The sequence below is a fragment of the Drosophila simulans genome, chromosome 3L (assembly GCF_016746395.2).
Source record: "Drosophila simulans strain w501 chromosome 3L, Prin_Dsim_3.1, whole genome shotgun sequence".
Lineage (NCBI taxonomy): Eukaryota > Metazoa > Arthropoda > Insecta > Diptera > Drosophilidae > Drosophila > Drosophila simulans.
In genome coordinates this window covers 16,240,256-16,261,949 of record NC_052522.2, presented here as the reverse complement: position 1 = coordinate 16,261,949, position 21,694 = coordinate 16,240,256, and the positions used below count along the sequence as shown (strand labels likewise).

The window sequence follows — 21,694 nt, the reverse complement described above, 5'->3', positions numbered from 1 at the left end:
GGGTAAATAGAAAGGAAATGAAAATCTGGACAATATCAGACAATAGAAAATCATGAACTTTTATATCTTTAACTCAAATTAAAACGAATCCTTAAACTATTGCTGAAACTAAAGACACTCTAAATGTTAATTATTTTAATTGTTTAAAAGGCATTTAAAATAATTATGGTAGAGAATATTTATCCATACACCTTCACAACGGATTTAAAAAAATAGGTTGGTCAAAAATCCTATCGAGCTCCAGAGAATTTAAGTCTTTAAAATAAAATCAAACTATTATTGAAATTGAAACGAAAAATGTATGAGATTAACTGGCTACAAGAATAAACGAATTTCTGTGCTCAACAAGTTGTCAGAAAATAACAAAAATATTCATTTTATGTTTTTGAGCACCACCTATTGCAATTTGTTTTTTCCCAAATATTTGTCAACGAAATCATATCCATACAAGACATCAGCGGATAAAGAAATAACTCTTGCAAAAACACACACTAGGCCATTCCTAAATCAATAGCTTGTGTGTTAACTGACTGCTGGTCGAATTCATTTTGCCTGCCAGTTCCATTTACATTTAGATTTATTTTGCCACAAATATTTATGCTGGCCATAAATGCCGGCAAGACGGATAGTTGGCCAAACACAAAGCAGACAGTTCCATCAATTGAGATGCGAGTGAAATGAAATTTGGGACTTTATTGCAGATACAGGATGCGGGAGAAGCGGAGCCTGCAGGACGTGGGGCTGGTCAAGGGTGGAGGGATCCAGCCCCGGTTGATTGTTGACACTGCCCCCCATGATGCTGATGATGATGCCGATGTGTACACAGTTGCTCCTGATGATGATAATGACGTTGATGGCGGGCGGAGTGCTGGCAGCAAGCACATTACGTATACGCCACGTGTCCGCGACTACAATCAAATTTCACAAGCGGAACGTGATGAAGTGTTAAATACATCGACAAACGATGGAGCTGCAACCGATAATTTGGACCCACCCCTGGGCTACGGCCAACTCATCCCCCTGATCCTGATGCAGGTGGACGAGTCCGTGCTGGTCTTCCTCATTGTCATGCTAATCTGCGGGATTGTCTATGCCTGTGAGTTGGTTCGCACCGCGTGACTTCTGACTTCGGGCACTAATCCCTTTGTGTTCGCCTACAGTCCTGCTGTGCATCCTCTCCAAGCCGGCCATGAACGAGATCTTCCTGGTGCTCGTGTCCTACGTCATTCTGGGCACCTTCCTGGCCATCGAAGTGGCCGTCAGCTATGCCATGCAACCCAGGTTGTTATATGAGTTCCATTACTAACAAGCCTACTACAAAAATCAATACCACCAAAAATTGTGGAAGTTTTAAACATTCATTCTGCAATCTATTCCCAATTTTCTCATGTCAGTAGAAACCTTAAATTTTTTCTTAAGTGTACGGCAGCTGTTGCTTGGCCCGGCAAAATTAATCATTCACGGCTCGCTAATTGCGAGAACTTGGAATCATGCTGAGCAAACAACCGCACCTGTGCTCCTCCAGTGTCCTAATCGCTCTTCTCGTGTCCGATTTCCTCCGGCAGCAAATCCTTCAACGGCAGCGCCTGCTGCATCGTGCTCATCTACATGACCTACACGATGCTGCCCCTCCGCCTCCGGGAGGCTCTGATCGGCGGAATCCTCCTGAGCGTCGTCCATCTGTACACCTGCCTGAGGCTCACCACGATGCAGGATGAGGCGGTTGAGATGATCCACTGGGAGGAGGTGAGTGCGAGTGGGGGACACATGTGCTGAATTGCTGGCTGCTTGAATGATATCCAATTTAATTGCTAGCCTAATTACGCAATATGTGGGATTTCGGAAAATTGGCTAAATGAAGGCGGCTTATTAGAATAAAGGATAATACAATTTATTGGAAATAAGAGAAATGAAATATATTTTAATACAATCCGATTTGCTTAAGAACATATTTTACTGCGCTTTTAGTTTATAAAAAAAACATTGCTTTGCGCTGTCACATAAACTTAATACGATTTTATTGTTTATGTATCAAATGGAGCGTGTAGCCATCTATCAACAGGTTTGGCACTTTCACTGAGCCGCAAATGCAAATTGATTTAGCGAATAATAAAATTGAAATACTGCGCCATAAAGGGGCGAACGGGGAGGACATCTAGCTTTAATTGGCCGTCTTTACGGAGCGTGGAGCGGGCAAATCAGGGTGGAAAACAGAGCAGCTAAGAGTGGCACGTGTCCAAGGGCCTGGGAGTAAACATGAACGGAATGAAATTAAATTGCCGTCAAATTGAATGAAATCGAGAATGTGGAGGGTGCTCCACCGCCTCGCAGCCGCCTAAGTGTTGTTTTCCTCGTATTTATGGCTCGTAATGTCATTAATGCCCCAATCTCCGCACGCAGCTCCTCTGCACTTTGGTGGCCCTACTCCTGGCCAATCTCACTGGCGTCTACACCCACTGGCCGAAGGAGAAGGCCCAGCGAAAGGCGTTCATCGAGACGAGGCAGTGCATCGAGGCCAGGCTGAGGACGCAGCGCGAAAACCAACAGCAGGTGAGTGGTACTCAAAGGGTAGAAATATCTGCAGGTTATTGGAAGTAGAACTTATAAGTTCATTATTATACGTTTTAAAGCCGCCTTGAGTATTATTTGTATTTATCATCTGATACTTTAAATTCTTAGGAAGTATGCTCACTTTATACCTTTTATATTAACCTGGCTAACTGGAAAAGCCCAGAAGCTGTGGACAAAGAGAAATCTGCAGGTGTTTCATTGATGTGTGGGCGTGGAACATGAAAAGGCCAAAACCGAAAGGTGAAATAATGAACTCTGGGCAAATTTCGCACAAATTGTTTGCATCAAACGGAATGTTGACTGAGTAGCAGCGGGACACCGATTCATCCCATGCTCTTTTGTAATAACCCACTCCCCCATCGCATTTCGGTGGTCTATTATCTTGAGCATAACAAACGAAATGGTGCTCCATGTAGAGAAGTTACGCAGTGTACAGATGCCTTTGGATGGCGCCATCCAGGACTAAAAATAGGAACAGAACCACACTTTAAAGATCTACATTTAACTTAGGTCGTCTGAATATCCTTCTGCTTTTAAATATTATAAAAAAGTGTAAAAGTGCACACTATTTATAGAGTATAATTTATGCCTGTCGATCGCGAAGGAGCAGCTTGGATATTTGTAATGGATGTGGTATTAAAGCAGATCCGTTTGTTGCAGGAACGCTTGTTGCTGTCGGTGCTGCCGCGTCATGTGGCCATGGAGATGAAGGACGACATTGCGGGCCAGCCACGTGACACCCAGTTCCATAAGATATATATCCAGAGGCACGAGAACGTCAGGTGAGTGGAACTCGGGGGGGAAGTGGATGTGGGTGGCTTATTCGCCCGAATATATTTGCATGCAAAGTCAATAAATTGTTCGGCTGAGAGTCTCTGAATGTCTGAATGTCTGAGCGTGTAACGCGAGCAATGAATTTGTATGCAAAGCCAAAAAGGAGCTAAAGCCAAGTGCACAGCGCCACGCACACAGATGCAAAGCACACGCAACAAACGATACACATGCACACACACATACACACGCACGCACGCAAACAGCAGTCAACCAAGCATAATAAAGCATACTTTGAGGCGCACCTGTTTGAGCCAGAAATGTCCTCTGTCTGTCGCCTTTTCTCCGCTTCCCTTTCGAATGGGTTGCTGGGATTTCTGTTCAAAGTTGTCAGGGGTGAAATGTGAAAAGCTGCTGCTGGGAAGATAAAGAAAAGATACCTAGAACGTATCAGCTCTATGGTGTTCTAAATGGAAGTTCAGGCACAATTCACAATTTTCACGACAAATTACTGAAAGTGCATAGTTCATAATTTTAAAGCTGTTTCTTAAACTTTTTCATAAATAAATGGACGTTATGTTGGAAATAACTACAAGTAAGAAAATGAACATAAATAGAGCATTACCCTTTCAACTTTCGCCTCGACCTGCCAATGTTACTTGGCCTTATGTTTACCCTCCCAAACTTTTCCCAGCCCATTTTGTATTAAATTACGCGCTGAGCCGACTAAGCCCTTCTCAGTTACGAGTCGTAAAATCAGCAGAATGAAGAAACAGAACAAGTGGATGTGCTAACGTGGCTCTGTCAACACATGGCCAAGTTGCATAGGCCAAGGATTTAACATTGTTAGATTTCGGGGGAATAAATAACCGACACATAATTTAGCCTTAAATAAAGGGGAAATAAAGCCACAAAGGTGGAAGCTAAATGCGTTATAAAGGGAAATGAAATAGGCAGGGGGAAATATATGCAAATTTCCTTTACCTAAACAAGTTGAGACTTCATTGGAAACCTTTATGGTATTATTAAAGATAATATAATGAGACAAACGTAAAGTTGGCTCTTAGATAGAAAACTGGCATTAGCGAAATCAATACGGCTTTAAAATTACTTAGAGAAATTTATTAATTACAGCAATATGTTTTAAATGCGCTAGACAGAAAGGGTCTTTTTGAAATGCAATATTTAAAGTCCCACCTTTAAAATTGTATCTAAGTTTTCGTTTTAAAAAGGGTAAGAACAAATATGTTCCACAACCAAAAATGTGTCTAAAAATGCTGCTTTGCTACGATCTGAAAATCAAAGAACTACACGTGTGCCTTTTTGTTTTTCTTGGCTATTACGAGCTATTACGAGAATTGAGTCCTGCAGCTTACAATTCCCCTATTCCTCTTCCCTTTTCCAGCATCCTTTTTGCGGATATCTGCGGTTTCACCAGCCTCTCGGATCAGTGCACCGCCGAGGAATTGGTGCGTCTGCTGAACGAGCTCTTTGCCCGGTGAGTATTCGGATTCAGATCCGGACTCGGATGCGAACTGGATGTTGCATGTGCCAGCTGAATGGACCATTGGGGCGGCCAGAAGTTGTGGTCATAATTAATGGCAAACAACTCATACACTTGCCAAAAAAGGGGATGTTGATGGTCCTTGAAAAGTTTATGGTAGATACATATTACTTACATTCACAACTGACTGCGTAGATGATGATGATTTCATGGAAAGTGTTTCAAAAGTACTGAAACATTAAAAATACTAGACAAAGGGTAGCATACATTTCAATATTCAAATTTTTTCCAAGTGTAAGTCTAAATTAAGCTCGTTAAATTCTTTAATTTTTTTCACAGTGCACGTCTATCTGCCTGAGTCCTTTTCTTATTCATGAAATCGAAACCCAGACAGAGCCTGTGGCTGTATTAATTGCTCCAAGTGAACGCAGGGGAAACTGACCTTGGGGCAAACAAATAAACCTGCTGACCTTTTCGTAACCGAGCTTAGGCACTAGTAACAAGTTGGTTTAATGGACAAGGAAAAGATATAATTTAAGAAGTTAGGAAAGGGGAATCAAGATGGGACATATATATTATTCTGTTATTCTCGGCGACCTCTTAATAATATTAGTTTACAGGAGAATTTTTGATGACCATGGTGGCAAAAGTAAATTTAGTGAGCCTTCGGGGGAAATTTAATCAAATTATTAAGCGTTTAATTAATTTAAAGTTTATGATACCCCGAAACAAAAGCTGGATAAGAATATCCTTTTGGGCCCTTTTCATTTCTTTTGTGTCAGAATAAACTGAGATGAGGTGATGGCCGTTGCTTATTGTGTATAGACTTACAGCTCTTGTGGCGATTTTCCTGTCCATTTTCCAACTTCTCCGTTTCCATTTTCCCCCCACTTCCATTGCAGCTTTGATCGATTGGCTGCGGAGCATCATTGTCTGCGCATTAAGCTGCTGGGCGATTGCTACTACTGCGTCTCCGGACTCCCGGAACCTCGTCCGGATCACGCCCATTGTGCCGTCGAAATGGGACTCGATATGATTGACGCCATCGCGTGAGTATCCGTGTCAGCAAACAGGAACACAAAGGAAACTGCTGTTTTGTGGCTTTGTTGTGGCTGCAGTGCGGGAAAATCGAGAAAGGAGTTCCTTTCCTCGCATTTCTTCGCTTCTTTTAGACATTCTCACTTTCATAAATACAATTTGTTGGTTGCAGCACCCATGTAAAATCTGTGCTTATATACAAAATAAAACAATGCAAATTGGTTTCTTTTTTACAGACTGGTTCGCGAGGTGATGGCCGTGAATGTGAACATGCGAGTGGGCATCCATACGGGCCGGGTGCACTGCGGCGTTTTGGGCCTGGTCAAATGGCAATTCGACGTTTGGTCCAACGACGTCACGCTGGCCAATCACATGGAGAGTGGCGGAATTCCCGGGTGAGTGCTCTTTAATCATCTAGCTGAGATTAATCGATCTGGCCGTCATCTGTTGACACTTCAGAAGTATCCATTGTCTTGGTCGTTTTTGTGGTCGACGGCTTGGGAAATCCCCTTCGATTCAATTCGCTTTGCTGCCATTCCCACGGCAAATTCAATTTCATTCTGCCGGCAAATCCAATTCAATCCATTGAAAAGCCCGTTTCGGCCAGTTGGAGCCACTTCCTGCGACAGCTGTGAATAATGGCTGGTGAATGTGGGAAGAATATCTTCTACATTCCCGAAAACTCTGGCCAATAAAAGCAGTGGCGCGCACAATTAAAGCCAACTTGTTGTGGCGGACCAGAAGTTGTATTGTGTGAAGCACCTCCCATAAAGACACTCGAAAGTCCAAAAGTGTCGCCGCTCTGCGGTTGTCCTTCGTCCTCCCGAGTCCTTCTGAGTCCTTCGACTCGATGGTGCGCCTCTCCATTGTGGTCTTAATCGTTGTAATTGCCCTACACACACACACACACAGTATTTTGCATGCGACTTGTGGTTAACTGAAGGCGTCAAGTTATTGGTAACTTACGAGTGCTTGCCGATCCCCTTTGCAGAACCCCACCCATCCCCTCTCACCCAGATAGCCCGCCCAATCGATTATGGGGGGCCACACCCACGCCACCCACTACACCCCACTGATAAGTGCCCCACAACAATATTTTGTTGCTGTTGATTCAGCTGCACTCACTTCAACACTTGAGCAATTTGTTTCTGCTCGGATACCCCGGCATTCCTGCTAGCAAAGGTATATAAGGATGCTCGGAATCATATGGTATCAGATTGGAAAATTTCAAACTGTTTCATATTGGAGATCACCAGATTGAACTAATGTAATGTAAATAATAACTTGTCTGATATTTTGGTAAATTCTAGCAATAAACCAAAAAAACATATTTAGCCAATAGGAGGTATGCATTATTCTGTGAGCTAAGTTAAGAAGTAACCTTCAACACAATTGTGCTTACTTTGCAACCATTTTAACTTGTTCTAACCAGCCAGTTGAAATGTTCCAAAATACTAGATAGCAAAGGGTCGAACTACTGGTCTAGTACTCCCACAGTTTCGAGCTCTTTCCTTGCACACTTGCCTTCTGTGTTGATTTTTTGTGAATATTCACGCTGCGACTTTGGGTGGAAGTTTAAGTAACTGTTGAGTTTATTTGGGTCAGCCGGGCGACGGCAGCTCGTTTGTTAGCCCTGTCCCGGGTGAAATTAAAAGCAAATAGCTGCAGTGGGTGTTGGCCAAAGTGGAAGTGTAAGCCATCGCCTACGTCTCCGTGGGCTGCCCGATAAGCTGCAATTTTAGCCGAGAGTTGAGTGAGCCGGCGTGGCATGTAAAAAGTTCGTTAGCAGCAGGAGGAAGTGGAATGCCCCGGGGAATGTGGACTACAGCAATCCATAACAAAGCGTCGTGTAATTATCAATAGAATCAACAACGTGGCCGTAGTTTCATGGCAGCCAAAGGATCTCAAGAAGCCAGGGGCATCTGTTGCCGGATTCTCCACGTCCGCCGCCCAGAAGAGCATTAAAAAACTATTTGGTGAACGGGGATAGACAAGTGTTGCTTGGATTGTGGGTGTGGAAAATGGTACATGTGCCATGCACTGTTTGTGCTTCCTGTGGTTAACTGGCCAACCGCAAGAGGGAAACACAAATGGAGGGGGTTCCCCTAAGCTGATAGAGATAATCATTACAATGTGTCCTCTTGTTGCTTTCCTTCGACCTTTCCAGGCGCGTTCACATAACCAAGGAGACGTTGAAGTGTCTGGATGGCGATTATGAAGTGGAGGTCGGCAAAGGCAACGAGCGCAACTCGTATCTCAAGGATCATCAGATAGAAACGTATCTAATTGTGCCAGGCGATATATATAGGCCAGTAAGTTAATATACTTAGCAGTAATCAGATATCTTAAGTTCAAGAATGCACTTCTATTTTCAGCACAAAAAGTCCAGAAATCGATTGCAAGTCAATGGCAATATCTCCAAAGAGCTGCGTATGATGGGTCATGGTACGGCCCAAAAGCACACATCAAAGTATGTCTTTTTAATTATCTAATTAATTTTAGTAAGTAATCTGATTGTATTTAATTGCAGATTTGGCTTCGGCGACAGTTCGGAGAGTGCCAAGGATCCCGAGGACGAGGTGAATGAGTATCTGATGCGTGCCATCGATGCCCGAAGCATCGATCATTTGAGGGCCGAGCACTGCCAGTCCTTGCTGCTCTGCTTCAAGGATAATGTTCTGGAGAGGAAGGTACATTTCCAATTAATACACACCTAAATAACCTTTAAAACACACAATGTTATTTGCCTGCCCTGGCTTATGTTATTCGTTGCTTAAATGAGAAACAAGAAGCAAATACCCATTTTTGCACCACTATTGTTCCGGCTACACTGTAAACAAATCTAGCTGCATAATGCATATCTAAGCCCTGCTTTTACCACTTTGTTTTTCAGTACGCCAGCGAACCAGATCGCATGTTGTGTGTTTACTTCTACTGCAGTCTGTTGGTTTTGCTCGGCACCAGCATAATGCGGCTGGTGGTCTTCCAGAGGTGAGTTGATGGGGATTGAAACTGGCACTGGGATTGGGAGACTAGGAGAGGTAGCGGATGAGCTGGAAACCACCATTTCAGGTGATGTTTTCGGGGCGTCCAAGCGAGGCGAGCCCCGAGCTGTTTTGCATCCACCACTGCGTATACGTGTTGCCGAAAAAGTTGTTGGCCATTTAAATTGGCAAGCCCCTCCTCCTTCTCCTCCTCCTCCATTCCAGCTCCCTGCTGACACTGGCCTTGTCCACTGGCGCTCTGTTGCTGCTCGGCTTCCTGGTATTTCTGGTGGCATGTCACAAAATCAACTTTCAGGTGAGAGAGCACACAAAAAGTGCGGGGAGATGTTGACGTTCTGCATTTTTCATTCGGCGGAATGCCAAAACTTTTTAGCTGCCATCGGACATCAAACGCTTCTCATTGCGCATTCATAGCAATCGCAGGATATCCCAGTTGTTCGCCTTTGCCAGCGTCGCCCTGATTGTCCTTACCACCCTGCTGGCCATGGTGAGTGTGCATATATTATAATCCGCCGTCTGCATTAATTGCCCGGCCCCATAATATGCTATAAATATTTGAGTGAAGTTTCAAAAAGACATGTCGGAATGTTGCGCATTTTGATTTCATTAAGAGGAAAATTGAGTGTTCATTTATTGCAGCTATTTTTTCATCGTGATTTTCGGTTATCTTAAATAACATTATTGTAGCTTTTAACTATCCATATATCCATTTTATTACCCAAACAAATGATGATGAATTGCATTTTATTAACAAGATAAATATATAACCATAAAGTGTTACTATCAATATTCAAAACAATTTATGTGTCACAATTTTGTATTTATTTCCCATATATCTTAATCAAATGCTGAAATTGTTGTCAAATAAATGTTTGCTTTTTATTTATGTCCGTAAAGTTAGTTCCGCTGCCGCGCACATGATATTTCGTTGACTTTATTGCGGCATACACTGCGTATGCGCAACAAACGCGCAAGTTGATTTAATAGGCAAGCTTTGCAGGTGATTTCCGTTGCGAGTAATAAAAAATAAATCTTAACTTAACCTGGATGCCACTTTGCCTTTGTTTTCGGGCCAAGTCAAGTTCGTATTTTTGCCCATCATTTGCTGTGCATTTATGTGAGCTTAGCGTAAAAGTTTTCGACTAGAAATTCCAGGGTAAATTGCGGGGTTGATTTGGAGAGGGCAACCTCTTGAAAGGAATACAAATAATTTACGTTTTGTAGTCCAAACAAAATCGGGGCCGAGCTTGTTGCGTTTCGTTTGGGGCGCGTCAAAACAAAAGTTTTTCCATTAAAGTTCATCAAGGCATCGAGGGGCAACGAACGAGTCCTGGCCCCAGGATCCCGGGATCCTGGCTCACATGATGATGAAGTGGGTGGTGGTGGCTTTATGGGCAACTTGTTACCTGCCCCATGGCTTTTGTCTGCAGCAAGTCTCGGGCCGCAAGTTCCTTGACATTTCGTTGTCACTTTTCTGTTTGTTTCGGGCCGCGTTTAATGGCACTTTAAGAGGCGCATTCGTATTCATTTTGGGCCGACCTAATGGCCAATCTCGCTGGCACAGGACTACGGGGCCAGGACATGACCTGTTGGATGCTCGTTAAAATCTGCCCGCAGATCGTTAAGCTTGCCTAATGCGAAATTCATGGCCGGACAGCTAATTAGCCATGCTCTCCCTAGTTTCAGGAATCGGGCCGCCAAATGGAGCTGCTCCAGAGGAGGCGCTTCTGGATGGATGTGAACGGGAGCATCAGCCTGAATGACACGAAGATGTATGCCGCCGAGGAGCGCGATTGTGATTTCTATCTGGCCTACAATGTGAGTGAGTGTACTGAGCAAGGATTATGGGCACAGACGATATATAGCTCTTTTATTGGAAATATTTCCATTAATCTAAAAATTTTCAAATGTCGAAGTTGTCAGAAAAGGAAAGTCACATAGAAGTCATATTTCTATATCAGTTTTAATATGTTTAATATGACTTCTGCTTTAAACGCTTATGTTTTTTTGTGGGCTACTAACTTCAACCATTAAGTGTAAAGAATGAAGTTCCATACGCCTCGGGAGAAAGTACATTTATCCCTAAGTTGAAGTCTCTTGACGTCAACATTTGTAGAGCACACATGTTCATGTGTGGCACTCGTGGCAGGAGTAAACAGCAATTGTTCCGTGTTTATTTGCTGTGTGGGTGGGTCATGAATATATAATTGCTTGATTCGCTTGCTCGTCGCCCACAGACCTTCCTGCTGCTCACGCTGCTCTCGATGATGAGCTGTGCCACCTACCAGGTCCTGCGGATCCTGCTCAAGCTGCTGCTGCTCCTCCTGGCCTCCGGCAGCTACATGGCCTGCTCCTCCTACTTGTACTCGCGCAGCAGGGAAATGAGCCAAGAGCTGGCGTAAGTAGAACAACCAGCATCCTACATTCAACATCCAACATCCAACATTCCGCATTCAGCGAGGCAGCTGCGCTATCTCTGAATGAAAGCGAATTATGGCGTAATGCAATTTCAGTTGGGTTCAGTGGGTCGAAGGGGGTCGAAGGGGGCTGCAGCACTTGGCTGAGACGAGGGCACCAGCTGAATTGCATTTACGGCAGCCGCAAACTGCATTAAAATTGTATTTAGCACCAACTCTGAATCCGAATCCGAATCCCCGCCTCCAGTTGGATTCATTTATCAAGTGCCGCAGTAACCGCTCTGCTTCTTGTTCTCGTCCTTGCCGCCGTATTACCCTTTAATGGATTGGAATAACTTGGTCATTGTCGCCACTTCGGGACAATTGCACCTTTTCTCGCCGCACTGTGCCATCGGATTTACAGGAACGAGGAGGCCCTGCTGCGCTACATAATTGATTCCATCTTCCTTTTTGCATTTATGCTGGCCCTGATTTTCCACAGCCACCAGACGGAGGCCACTTACCGACTGGACTTCATCTGGAAGCTGCAAGCCACGGGTGAGACAAGTTTAATTATTCCCAGAGTGGAAAGTGCGCAGACAAAATTAAGCTGACAAAGGGTTCTAATGGTTCCACGGACAAGTCCATGTGCCCAACTTGAAAATGCAGTTTACAAAGTTACGGCTGTCAAAGAGAACGTTCAAGTAAATAGTTTTTGAGTTTCGTTTTTTAGAAGTTCTCACATTTCATAAACTCAATTTTGGTTTGCTTCATAAATGCTTAATTTATAAGATAGTTTTTACTAAATTAAAGATAAAAGTTAATAGGTTAGACCAATTCTAAGCTACTATAAATTCTCTGCTTAATTATCATAATTTCTATAGTTTCGTATTACATACTCCCATGTAATTTTAAACTTCCAAGTTAAATATTAAATTATTAGTACACACAGCTACCCGAAATTAACAAACGAATTTGGCTTATTTTGTGTTAAGGCAAATAGAAACCCATCAAATTATGTTGCTGATTAAAATTCGGGAGTTGGAAAGTTGGTAGCCATTTTCCTTCATTCATGACGCCGCTTTTCCCGCTTTGACACACTGTCAGTGATTTGAAATGATTCCCCCGAGGAAATGCGACTGAGGGATTGGGAAAACTTTCAGCGCATAAGCCACTTCATTAGTATTAGTGCACAATTGCACTTCCACCCACACAGACGAGCATTGAAAAACATTTTCCCCGGCTTTTCCCTTTTTCGGGCAATGGAAATGTGTGTGTTTTGAGTCCTGTGCTTTCTGTTCTGGCGCTTTTACTTTCCGCTTCGGTAAACTGATAAACTGATATTTCAATTTCACGCTTATGTTTTTTTTCTCTTTTTTTTGCCCTCGTTTTTCTGGGTTTCCGCCGCTGTTTTCCACCGCTCTCGTTCATTTCGCAGAGGAAAAGGAGGATATGGAGCACCTGCAGGCTTATAACCGTAAACTGCTCGAAAACATTCTGCCCGTTCACGTTGCCGAGCATTTTCTGAGCCGCGAAAAGCACCTTGACGTAAGTATATAAATATGCCAGCAAATACCACTAAATACAGACATGGCTAAGTAAATGGCACTAAATATTATATCTAAATAATAAACATAAAAAGCCAGTTTGTTAATATTAAATATAACGTTTCGTAGACCTTAATTCGTTATTGCAATATATTATCAAGTTTGGTATAAGAAATCAATCTAAATAATCACTTAGCTGGGCACTACTGTATGCACCGATTTTAGCCATATATGTACATGGGTAGTGGCCATATATTCATGAGCCATGCCGGCAAACTGTTCGGCATATTAAAAAACTTTGTGGCTGTGAAATCTGCTCCAAATGTTCACGTGCAGAAGGAGCAGCGCCTGGAGTTGGGTGGTGGCGAAAGGTCCTAGATTTTGGGAAGCAAATTGTGATGTGACCACGTGTATGTGGCCAGAAAACATCTCACTGCACTTGCCCCAAGGTGGAAAGTCGGTCGGTGGGGTGGCTGGTGTTTGATTTCCTTGTGCACTTGCGGAGGCGAGTGGGCGTGGCAGCCGCCCGCATTAAATGCAAATTCAACAAGCTTAGCAGCCGCATTTGATGGCCAACGAGCACCCACTTTGGCAGCGGGACAAAAGCCAATGAGCTCAACTTGAGCCTGGCAAGCACGAGCACAGTGAGAAAATGTCCCAAAAAACACTATTCATAATAAATCTTAATGCATAATGCATTTTTGTGACATTTTTAAATCTTTGATAAACATTGCACTTATATATTAAACCAGTAAGAGAATAAAGAAAAATATAGTTTGTTATTAGGATTTTCCTATTTCCCACTTACTTTTATAATATGGGTAGAAATAAATCAAACATACATTTTCAATTAACTTTCATTTGCATAGACCTATAAACTCTTGAAATGTATGGTTTAAAGCAGCGTAGATTTTGCATTGATTTTTCCAAACATTTGCAGTTTAGTGCATCGCCATAAACAGGTGCCAGTTCCAGTCGGATTGTAATTGAATTTTCGATTGACTTTGTTGCAGGACCTGTACCACGAGCAGTGCGACTCGGTGTGCATTCTGTTCGCCAGCATACCCAACTTCTCCGAGTTCTACGTGGAACTGGAGGGCAACAACGAGGGCGTGGAGTGCCTGCGGCTGCTCAACGAGATTATCGCCGACTTCGACGAGCTGCTCAGCGAGGAGCGCTTCCGGTAAGTCGCCCATCCAGCGCCAGCGTTTCCCCTTCCTCATTCTGACCTAAACGGTGTTAACCACTTTGCGTGCTGGTCCATTTCCGGCCACCATCGTCTACTTCTCTCTCCTCCGGCAGCTGCATCGAGAAAATCAAGAGCACGGGCGCCACTTACATGGCGGCATCCGGACTCACGGCGAACACCTGCGACCGGGTGAACTTCAGCCACGTGACCGCCATGGCCGACTACGCCCTCCAGCTGTTCGACAAGATCGAGGAGGTCAACATGCACTCCTTCAACAACTTTCGCATGCGAATAGGTGAGCATATTGAGCTTGACAAGATTTTTAAGATACAGTTTTAAAGGATCATCAGATAAATTTCTTAGCAACTTATAGTTTTTTCTTACAATTAAAAGGATGAAGATAAAATAGGTTTTATAGATCTTAAAAAACCAACTATTTAGAGCCATAATAATAGGACCAATTATTAATATTTTATATTTGCTAAGGCAGTGATTTGCAATTTTTTAAAATTTTTTGCAACACTTTAATTTATTTTGCTGAGTGTTCCTTGTCTTTGTAACCTGTGTGTTTGCAGGGATAAATATTGGTCCTGTGGTGGCTGGCGTTATTGGAGCCTGCAAGCCCCAATATGACATTTGGGGTAACGCCGTCAATGTGGCTTCGCGAATGGACTCCACAGGCTTGGTGGATCACATCCAGGTGAGTCCTAATGCAATCATCGCCTAATCGCGGGCACTCAGCTGGATATAAGCTGCTCCATTTTTTTTGCCATCCAAAGTTCTCGCTTTTGGCAAAAGCTGGCGAAATGCTTGTTGCGAAACTTGTTGGGTTTGGGCTTAAGGGCGGTGCCACGCCCACCTAATCAATGGCCACCTGGGCTGACCACTTCAGTGCGAAAGTTTTAGTGTCACCGAAAACTTTTCCGACGCAGACAGATGAAAAAAAGGGCACAGCTATAGATAGACAACCAAAAATAAAGATACTTTGACTGAAGGGTAAATTTCGATTTTGAATTTCGATGCAATGGAATTAAATTTTCTGCTAACTTAATGTTTGTTACTCAAGGGACAGTAAAATAATTAACATTAATATATATATTAAATTTAAAAATTAATTTTTTTAACATTTACAAATAAAATTTAATCATCAGTTTAATTACTTTCACTTGAATTAGTACAATTTCTTTAAAATCAGTGGCATACAAATATCTATTTATTTTTCTTTCGTATGATTAAAATATTTTGCACATACATAGTTACTTATTGATCATGGTCCACCCTAATGTATTGATATGCGTGAGTTCAGCTTCAAATAAAAATGCGCACTTGATTTTATCTGCCGTGCTTCGATGCTGTCAATAAAACGAAGCAGTGGAGGCCCAAATTTGCAAGGAAAGTAAATTATTAAGCGAGCGACGCTCGGGGGGATTGGGTTGCGAATTGGGGGAGTATGGAGCAGGCGTGGGAGCTGTGGAGTAGTGGAACATGGGAGTCCTGGGTGTTATCATGAATTACTTGGCCACGGGTGAGCGGGTGAATAAATAAAAGCCGAGCCGTTGAACTTGTCAGACAGAATTTATGTTATCGCTCGTTTTCTCTTTCCGCCTAATTCTTCCCACACCTGGCCAGGTGACACAGGAGATGCAGCAGATACTCGAGGGGCGTGGCTTCGAGCTCACCTGTCGCGGCAGCGTGGATGTCAAGGGCAAGGGCTCCATGATCACCTATTTCCTCAAGGGCAGGAGGCCCATAGATGCCAAAGAGTTGGAGTTGGCCAAGACCGAGGTGGAGCCACCAAAGACCTTGACCTTGGCCAAGGAGCCGGAGAAGTTTGACAGCGGAACAGCCATGGAGAAACAGCCGGAGCAGGTCAAGGAGCAGGGTTCCACGGAACAGGAGGACGACTTGCTACCCTCGCCCGACATTGATATGAACTCCAATATGCAGAACTTGACGGCGCAGCGGAGGAAGTCGCTCTGCCGGCAGCATAACATATCCTCCTCCTTCGGCACAACGGTGAGTAGCTCCACGGGCATAACGCCCAGCATATCGAACAGTTCCAGTGTGGTCACCATTGGCGCTCTGCCCGCCATCCTGCGAGGTGGTAATCCACTATCGAATGCGAATCCCACCGCCACCGACAGTTGTTCGGAGTGCGGTGGGGCAAGTAAGTCCTTGGCCACACCCACTGCTCCGCCGAGGACACTGGTGGCGGATCTAAAGGATGAGATAGCCCGGGACGAGAAGATCGGACTGAAGGACTCCATTGAGAACTTGGAGATCCTGCTGAAGAACAACATCAGCCTTTCAGATCTGAGCAACAAGCAGCAACAGAATCTCCGCGGTGAAACGAGCAGTTCAACCACCACCACATTGAGAAAACGAGACACAATTGTGAGTTTCAATGTGACGGAGACGGTGACCACCACAGCAGCGCCCTTCACATCCTCGTCGGGATCATCGAACTCCTCCTCGCAGCAGAAGAAGCGCCGCTCGGTGACCACCATTGCGGCTAGTTTCACCACCTCGACCACCACGCGACTGCTGTCCAACGAGAGCCAGAGCTCCACGCAGACGGCACCCGGAACTCTGGAGAGCGGTGGCTCCGTGCCCGGCCAATCCTCCACGGAGAACTCATCACAGGACTGGCAGCCACGCACAGCCTCACTGGAACCCAACCGCAGTCCCATCAAGACCTCGCAATCGATGAGCCCCATTGGCCAGCTGACCACCGAGGTGTTTGTCCTGCCCAACAGCCGGAGCATGGTGCTCATCAGCAGCACGAACGGATCGGTTTCCGCACTGGGCACGGGTGGCGGAGGAGCTAGTAGTCCGAGGACAGGACTCCTGCAGGATGTCAGCACGTAAGCGACGAAGGGATGCACAGGCAGCCGTGTAAATATGTACAAAACCGAAGGCACTTCGCTGAGCCTTAGAGGTAGGACTATCGGTAAGGATAAGGTGAAGTTAACGGTTTGGGGCAAGGATATATTGATTGATTTGGCTTGGAGTCGAACTTCTTTAGCAGGACACTTTATCACAGCTACAGAAATATCAAAACGATAATAAGGAAGCCATATATGTAAAAGCTGTCTAATGATTATTTAAGTGAATTGAATTAAATGCAACAATATTTAACAAGAATTTTCTTTCAAATTACCAAGTTTTAATACAGTCCATTTATTAACCTTCCAATAAAAATTCCGTATAGAAAACAGATAAATAAACCTTTCTTTAAAATATAAAAAAAGAATAGTTAAGTAAACAGTTAATCTAAAAATAATTACGAAATGTTAATACCTAAATGTCATATCAGCATATTGAGAAACCCAAAGTATTTTTTGAAATATTTAATACCCATTGATGTACAATAGCGCTTTTGGGTTCTCGCTAGGGAAGTTCGACTGTACTTACAGCTTCTCCCCCACAACCCCCCCTGTATGATCTCGCATTTATTGTAGCTTTACATGTTCCTCAGTTAGCGTTTCAGGGCACCAACAAACGTGAATTCCATATCACACATAAAACCAATGTACGAAAGCAAAATGTTGCACTTCAACTGGGTACCAAAGAGCATTGTTAGAACTGCTAGGCATTCGATAGGTTGTAAGTTTGGGGCAGAGTCCTTGCAAAGGAGTGTAGGTGTGTAAGGTTCCTATGTGTGTTTGCAGTAGCGTGTAAGTTCAAAGGGCATACGCGGGCAAAAGAAATCGAATTTAATGTTCATTGTCAATCGAATAATTAGTTATTACTTGATGTTGGGGAATACAATTGTGAACGATAGATGGCGTTAGTCTTCGTATATGAACATATACAAATATAATTTATAATCTATGATCACTTCAAGGTATTTTCATTCATGAAAACCTATAACATGCGGTTATGAAAAGGAAATATTCAATGTTGCATGACTCGATTGCATTCCCCAGCAAAATATTTTTACACCAAACTAAGGGACAGCATACATTACATACCATATCGATAAGAAATATGACATCGGTTTTTGACGCTGTTCTTCGCTGATGTTTTTTCTTAACAACTAAAACCAAAAATCTGTCAATTGAAGAGCAACATGGAAACTTTTTGAATTGTTGCACAAACGATATTTACTAGAGTATAAGTTGAGGTGGAGAGAGTATCTAATACGTTATGTCTTGAAATAGTATTGTTTAAATGTAATGTTAAATGTGTTTCGATGTCTGTATGTCTCAATGTTGCTGAAAGCATCAACACTAAGTATAAATAAATACATATATTTAAAAAAAAAATGCAAACATAAACAATGCGTAAACCAAACGAAAACCAAAGAAAAACAAACAAAATTCTCGCTGTGATTTCTATGAAGAAAATGAAAAGATGCATAAATTATTTTATAACCTTTTGTTACTTAGTTTTAACTTGCAAATTTTACGAATGCCTCTCGGCCACTTTGACTACGCCTAGCTACGAACTATAATTTAACTGAGTATAAAGTATCCTATATGTTTTATATAATCATAAGTGTATGCGTGTATTGAACTCGTTGTTGATTAGCTTTGATGTTCAGTTTCAAGTTGGTAAGAACAAAACTACGCCCAGTCTAAGTAAATGTGTTTCATTGTGCTCTAAACAAAGGAAATAAAAAACAAATTGTGTTAATAAATGGCGCTATTAATTTGAAAATTCTAGGCATTGTTTATTGGTTGAGTTCATAGCTCTGTAGTAAGTATATTTACAGCACTCAAACCGAGCACTCAATCCCTCACAGCTTTCGGGCCCTTCGCCAAAGGCAGTAATATCCCAGTAGATGGAAGCCAAAATAAAGACCCACCATGGCCAGTAGATTGCGATAGATGTTGCTCTCGTTGAAGCTGTACTTGTCCAGGACATCCTGACCCGTGTGAAAGCAGGGCAAGTCGGCACTCTCCTGGAAGCAGGCTGTTCAAATTTCAATTAATATTAATCTTTAACGGTTTATTTTGTTTAAACTTACTAATATTTTGCACTCCAGACCATTGAGCTGCGGTCATTGCCTCATTGGCATACAGCATCCATGAGAGGAATTGTGTCCACCAAAACGCCACTGGTAGCGAGCTAAAAGTTGAGTGTTCCTTGAAACCAAGTTAATAAAAAGTATCAATTTAATCACCCACTTCACTTGTATAAAAATTCCCGAGGTGATCATGAATATGTAATCCAAGGGCACCAAGTAAGCCATTGCCAGCGGCACCGAATTAAAGGCCGTGGAAAAGAAGCAACCGCAGGCTGTGGCCACATTCATCACCAGCACCACGCACATGGCAGTCACTCCGAAGGCATAAAAGGTGGATCTCAGACCCGTCAGCCAGTAGCAGATTATGACGAATATCAGGGGCTCAATTATCATGCCAGGCAGCTATTGACAAACAAGTGAAAACTTTAAAATTAAGCTCCGCTTTAAATTTAATTTAATTAGCTCGTTACAACACTTACCAAAGCCAGTATATTGGCGGCATAATATTGTCCCGTGGAGTAGAGTCCGGATCGGGTTTCCCGCATGAACAGCGGAAATCCCTGCGGGAACAGATTCAGCACGGAGTACATGGGATGGTATGTGTTCTCCGATATCATGATAAAAAGTGCTCCCTGAACAGCCTGTACGCCCAACTGTGAGGGTTCCGTGGTTCCGGCAAAACAGGCTCCTATAATAAATGCCATTGCAATCTTTTGGATGAACCGCAACCATTGAATCGTGGGATCCCTCAGCAGAGTTAGCGATGCCCTTAGCCACACTACGTGGAAGCGCTTGTACCAGGCCACGCCCCTGAAGGATTCCACCTCCGTGTCGAAGGGGAAGTTGCCCGACTGGGCCATGTGAATCTCCAGATTAACCAGCATATCCCTCTGCTTGGCCGCCGAGCTGACGGCAAACTGATCACAAAGGTGTTGGGCCGATCTCTGCGAGGCCTGCTCATAGCCGGGATCGGTCGCCAGGACACCAATTAGGAAATCCGCCGGATTGTAGGCCTCCGGGCAGTAGTATCCGTGATTCGCAAAGAAACTCAGCGCATGCTGAGGTGATCCCGTAAAGGCTACCCGCCCATCGGCCAGCAGCATCACGTTGTTGAAGTTGTCAAAGAGCTGCGAACTCGGCTGATGGATGGTACACAGTATGGTGGTGCCCTTCTGTGCCAACTCGTACAACGTGGCCACCAGCTGCTGGGCGCTGTATGAGTCCAGTCCCGTGGTGGGCTCATCGCAAAACAGAATCACCGGATTGTTCAGCAGCTCCACGGCGAATGCCAATCGTTTGCGTTCGCCCCCCGAAAGGACCTTCTTGTCATCGCCACTACCAATTCGAGTTTGTGCCGCCGAAAGGAGGCCGGTTCGCTCCAGCAGCTCGTTAATGATGAGGCGACGCTCCTCTTTCGACACCCGACGATCCAGGCGGAGATGTGCCTGGAACAGAACAAACAAACATGAATGTTATTCCACCAGATATATGATATGATACGTCTAATCCCTTTCTATAGACACATCTGCATAGTTCAAAGCTCACCATAAAGTTCAAGTGCTCGAGAACAGTCAGCGATCCGAGGAAGAGGTCATCCTGGTAGACGTAGCCGCTGATGCGGTGCATGAAGGGCCCGATGCGCCGGCCGTTTATCAGAATGTCGCCTTGAACGACGGTCCCGGCTGCAGCACAGATCCCAATGCAAATGGAGCGGGCGGAGATAGTATGGGGATCAGTGTAATCTTATCGGCAACTAGAGTCGCATGTACTTGGTAGTGCCTACAACTTACCCGGCTGTCGAAAGGCGAGCGTTGACATGAGTGTTGTTTTCCCAGAGCCACTGTGAATGGGAGAAGTTTTATTAGATGGGGCGATACCCAGCGGAATCTCTGCTTATCAGAGCCGAAAATTAGACATCTTGACATAGTTAGCACTTTTTTGGACAGCCTCATCTCGAGCACATTCCACTCGAGTGCACCTGATCTCTTAGTGGTATCGATTTCTGCAGCAGCTTACCTCGAGCCCATTAGGGCCATCAGAGTGCCCGGTTGAATGGCCCCCGTTGAGTTGTTGATGATCCGCTTCATCCGCTGCCCGGAACCACCGACATTGGTATAGACGCAGAGATCCCGCCACACCAGAGTGGCTCCCTGCTCCGTGGGCGACCATTTGCTGTAGCTCCTGAGCGGCAGACTTCTCTCCGAACTGTTCCGTTTCGATAGCTTGGGTGTGCTGTCCAAGCTGGGCACCTCAATGGTGCTGCCCACCGGCATTACCTGCAATTCGTGCTGCTCCACCCGCTCCGGGGCCTCCACATCGATCCGCTTGCTATCTGAATCCGACATTATCTCTCGGTTTTATCTTGGATCTCACGGCTGAGGAGCCTGACTTTTTCTGAACCGAAGCGTGCCACAGCTGGGCACCAACTAACCGTCTAAACTTTGCTGAGAAGTTGTCACAGCCAAGTTGACAGTAAGATGGACGGGAACAGTGAAGATTGGGTAAAGAGGATTTGACAAAGAGTATCTTTGATTTGTTTATTTTTACTGTATATTAGAACTAAAGAAGTATTTACTATAGTTTACAATTTGTTTAGCTATTAAAACCAAAAAGGAAAGTTTTACAAAATATTTCCTAATTACAATTAATAATTAATTTTAATCGTTTCATAGTTAACATATTATTTTAAAATGAATTTTAC

The 21,694-nt window shown here is 43.9% G+C and overlaps 2 protein-coding genes across 6 annotated transcripts in view; one reads left to right on the top strand and one right to left on the bottom strand.

Annotated features, from left to right (window-relative positions):
• LOC6738340 (adenylate cyclase type 6) overlaps positions 1-18,683 on the top strand; it is a 37,474-nt gene extending 18,791 nt beyond the window's left edge. For 3 of the 5 annotated variants that reach the window (XM_016169391.3, XM_039294020.2, XM_016169390.3), the window contains exons 8-29: positions 702-1,096; positions 1,161-1,281; positions 1,566-1,746; positions 2,401-2,550; positions 3,232-3,353; positions 4,748-4,840; positions 5,749-5,895; positions 6,121-6,279; positions 8,052-8,196; positions 8,260-8,354; positions 8,415-8,574; positions 8,778-8,875; positions 9,094-9,184; positions 9,263-9,376; positions 10,570-10,707; positions 11,127-11,287; positions 11,710-11,843; positions 12,724-12,833; positions 13,846-14,015; positions 14,135-14,316; positions 14,597-14,721; positions 15,651-18,683. In XM_016169391.3, coding sequence (XP_016032187.1) covers positions 702-1,096; positions 1,161-1,281; positions 1,566-1,746; positions 2,401-2,550; positions 3,232-3,353; positions 4,748-4,840; positions 5,749-5,895; positions 6,121-6,279; positions 8,052-8,196; positions 8,260-8,354; positions 8,415-8,574; positions 8,778-8,875; positions 9,094-9,184; positions 9,263-9,376; positions 10,570-10,707; positions 11,127-11,287; positions 11,710-11,843; positions 12,724-12,833; positions 13,846-14,015; positions 14,135-14,316; positions 14,597-14,721; positions 15,651-16,889 — 4,330 coding nt within the window. In that variant the 3' untranslated portion in view covers positions 16,890-18,683. Of the gene's footprint in view, positions 1-701; positions 1,097-1,160; positions 1,282-1,565; positions 1,747-2,400; positions 2,551-3,231; positions 3,354-4,747; positions 4,841-5,748; positions 5,896-6,120; positions 6,280-8,051; positions 8,197-8,259; positions 8,355-8,414; positions 8,575-8,777; positions 8,876-9,093; positions 9,185-9,262; positions 9,377-10,569; positions 10,708-11,126; positions 11,288-11,709; positions 11,844-12,723; positions 12,834-13,845; positions 14,016-14,134; positions 14,317-14,596; positions 14,722-14,800; positions 14,949-15,650 lie in introns of those variants that run through there. The other 2 variants (XR_005544060.2, XM_039294021.1) reach the window with 2 other exon arrangements.
• Positions 18,651-21,442, bottom strand: LOC6738339 (protein scarlet). Its single transcript, XM_002085113.4, has 7 exons — positions 21,010-21,442; positions 20,784-20,833; positions 20,539-20,675; positions 19,473-20,438; positions 19,154-19,395; positions 18,994-19,094; positions 18,651-18,938 (listed from the first exon to the last, which is right to left on the bottom strand). The coding sequence occupies exons 1-7, from the start codon at positions 21,336-21,338 to the stop codon at positions 18,763-18,765; spliced, it is 2,001 nt and encodes a 666-aa protein (XP_002085149.1). The 5' UTR covers positions 21,339-21,442; the 3' UTR covers positions 18,651-18,762.
• Between the last annotated feature and the right edge of the window lie 252 nt (positions 21,443-21,694).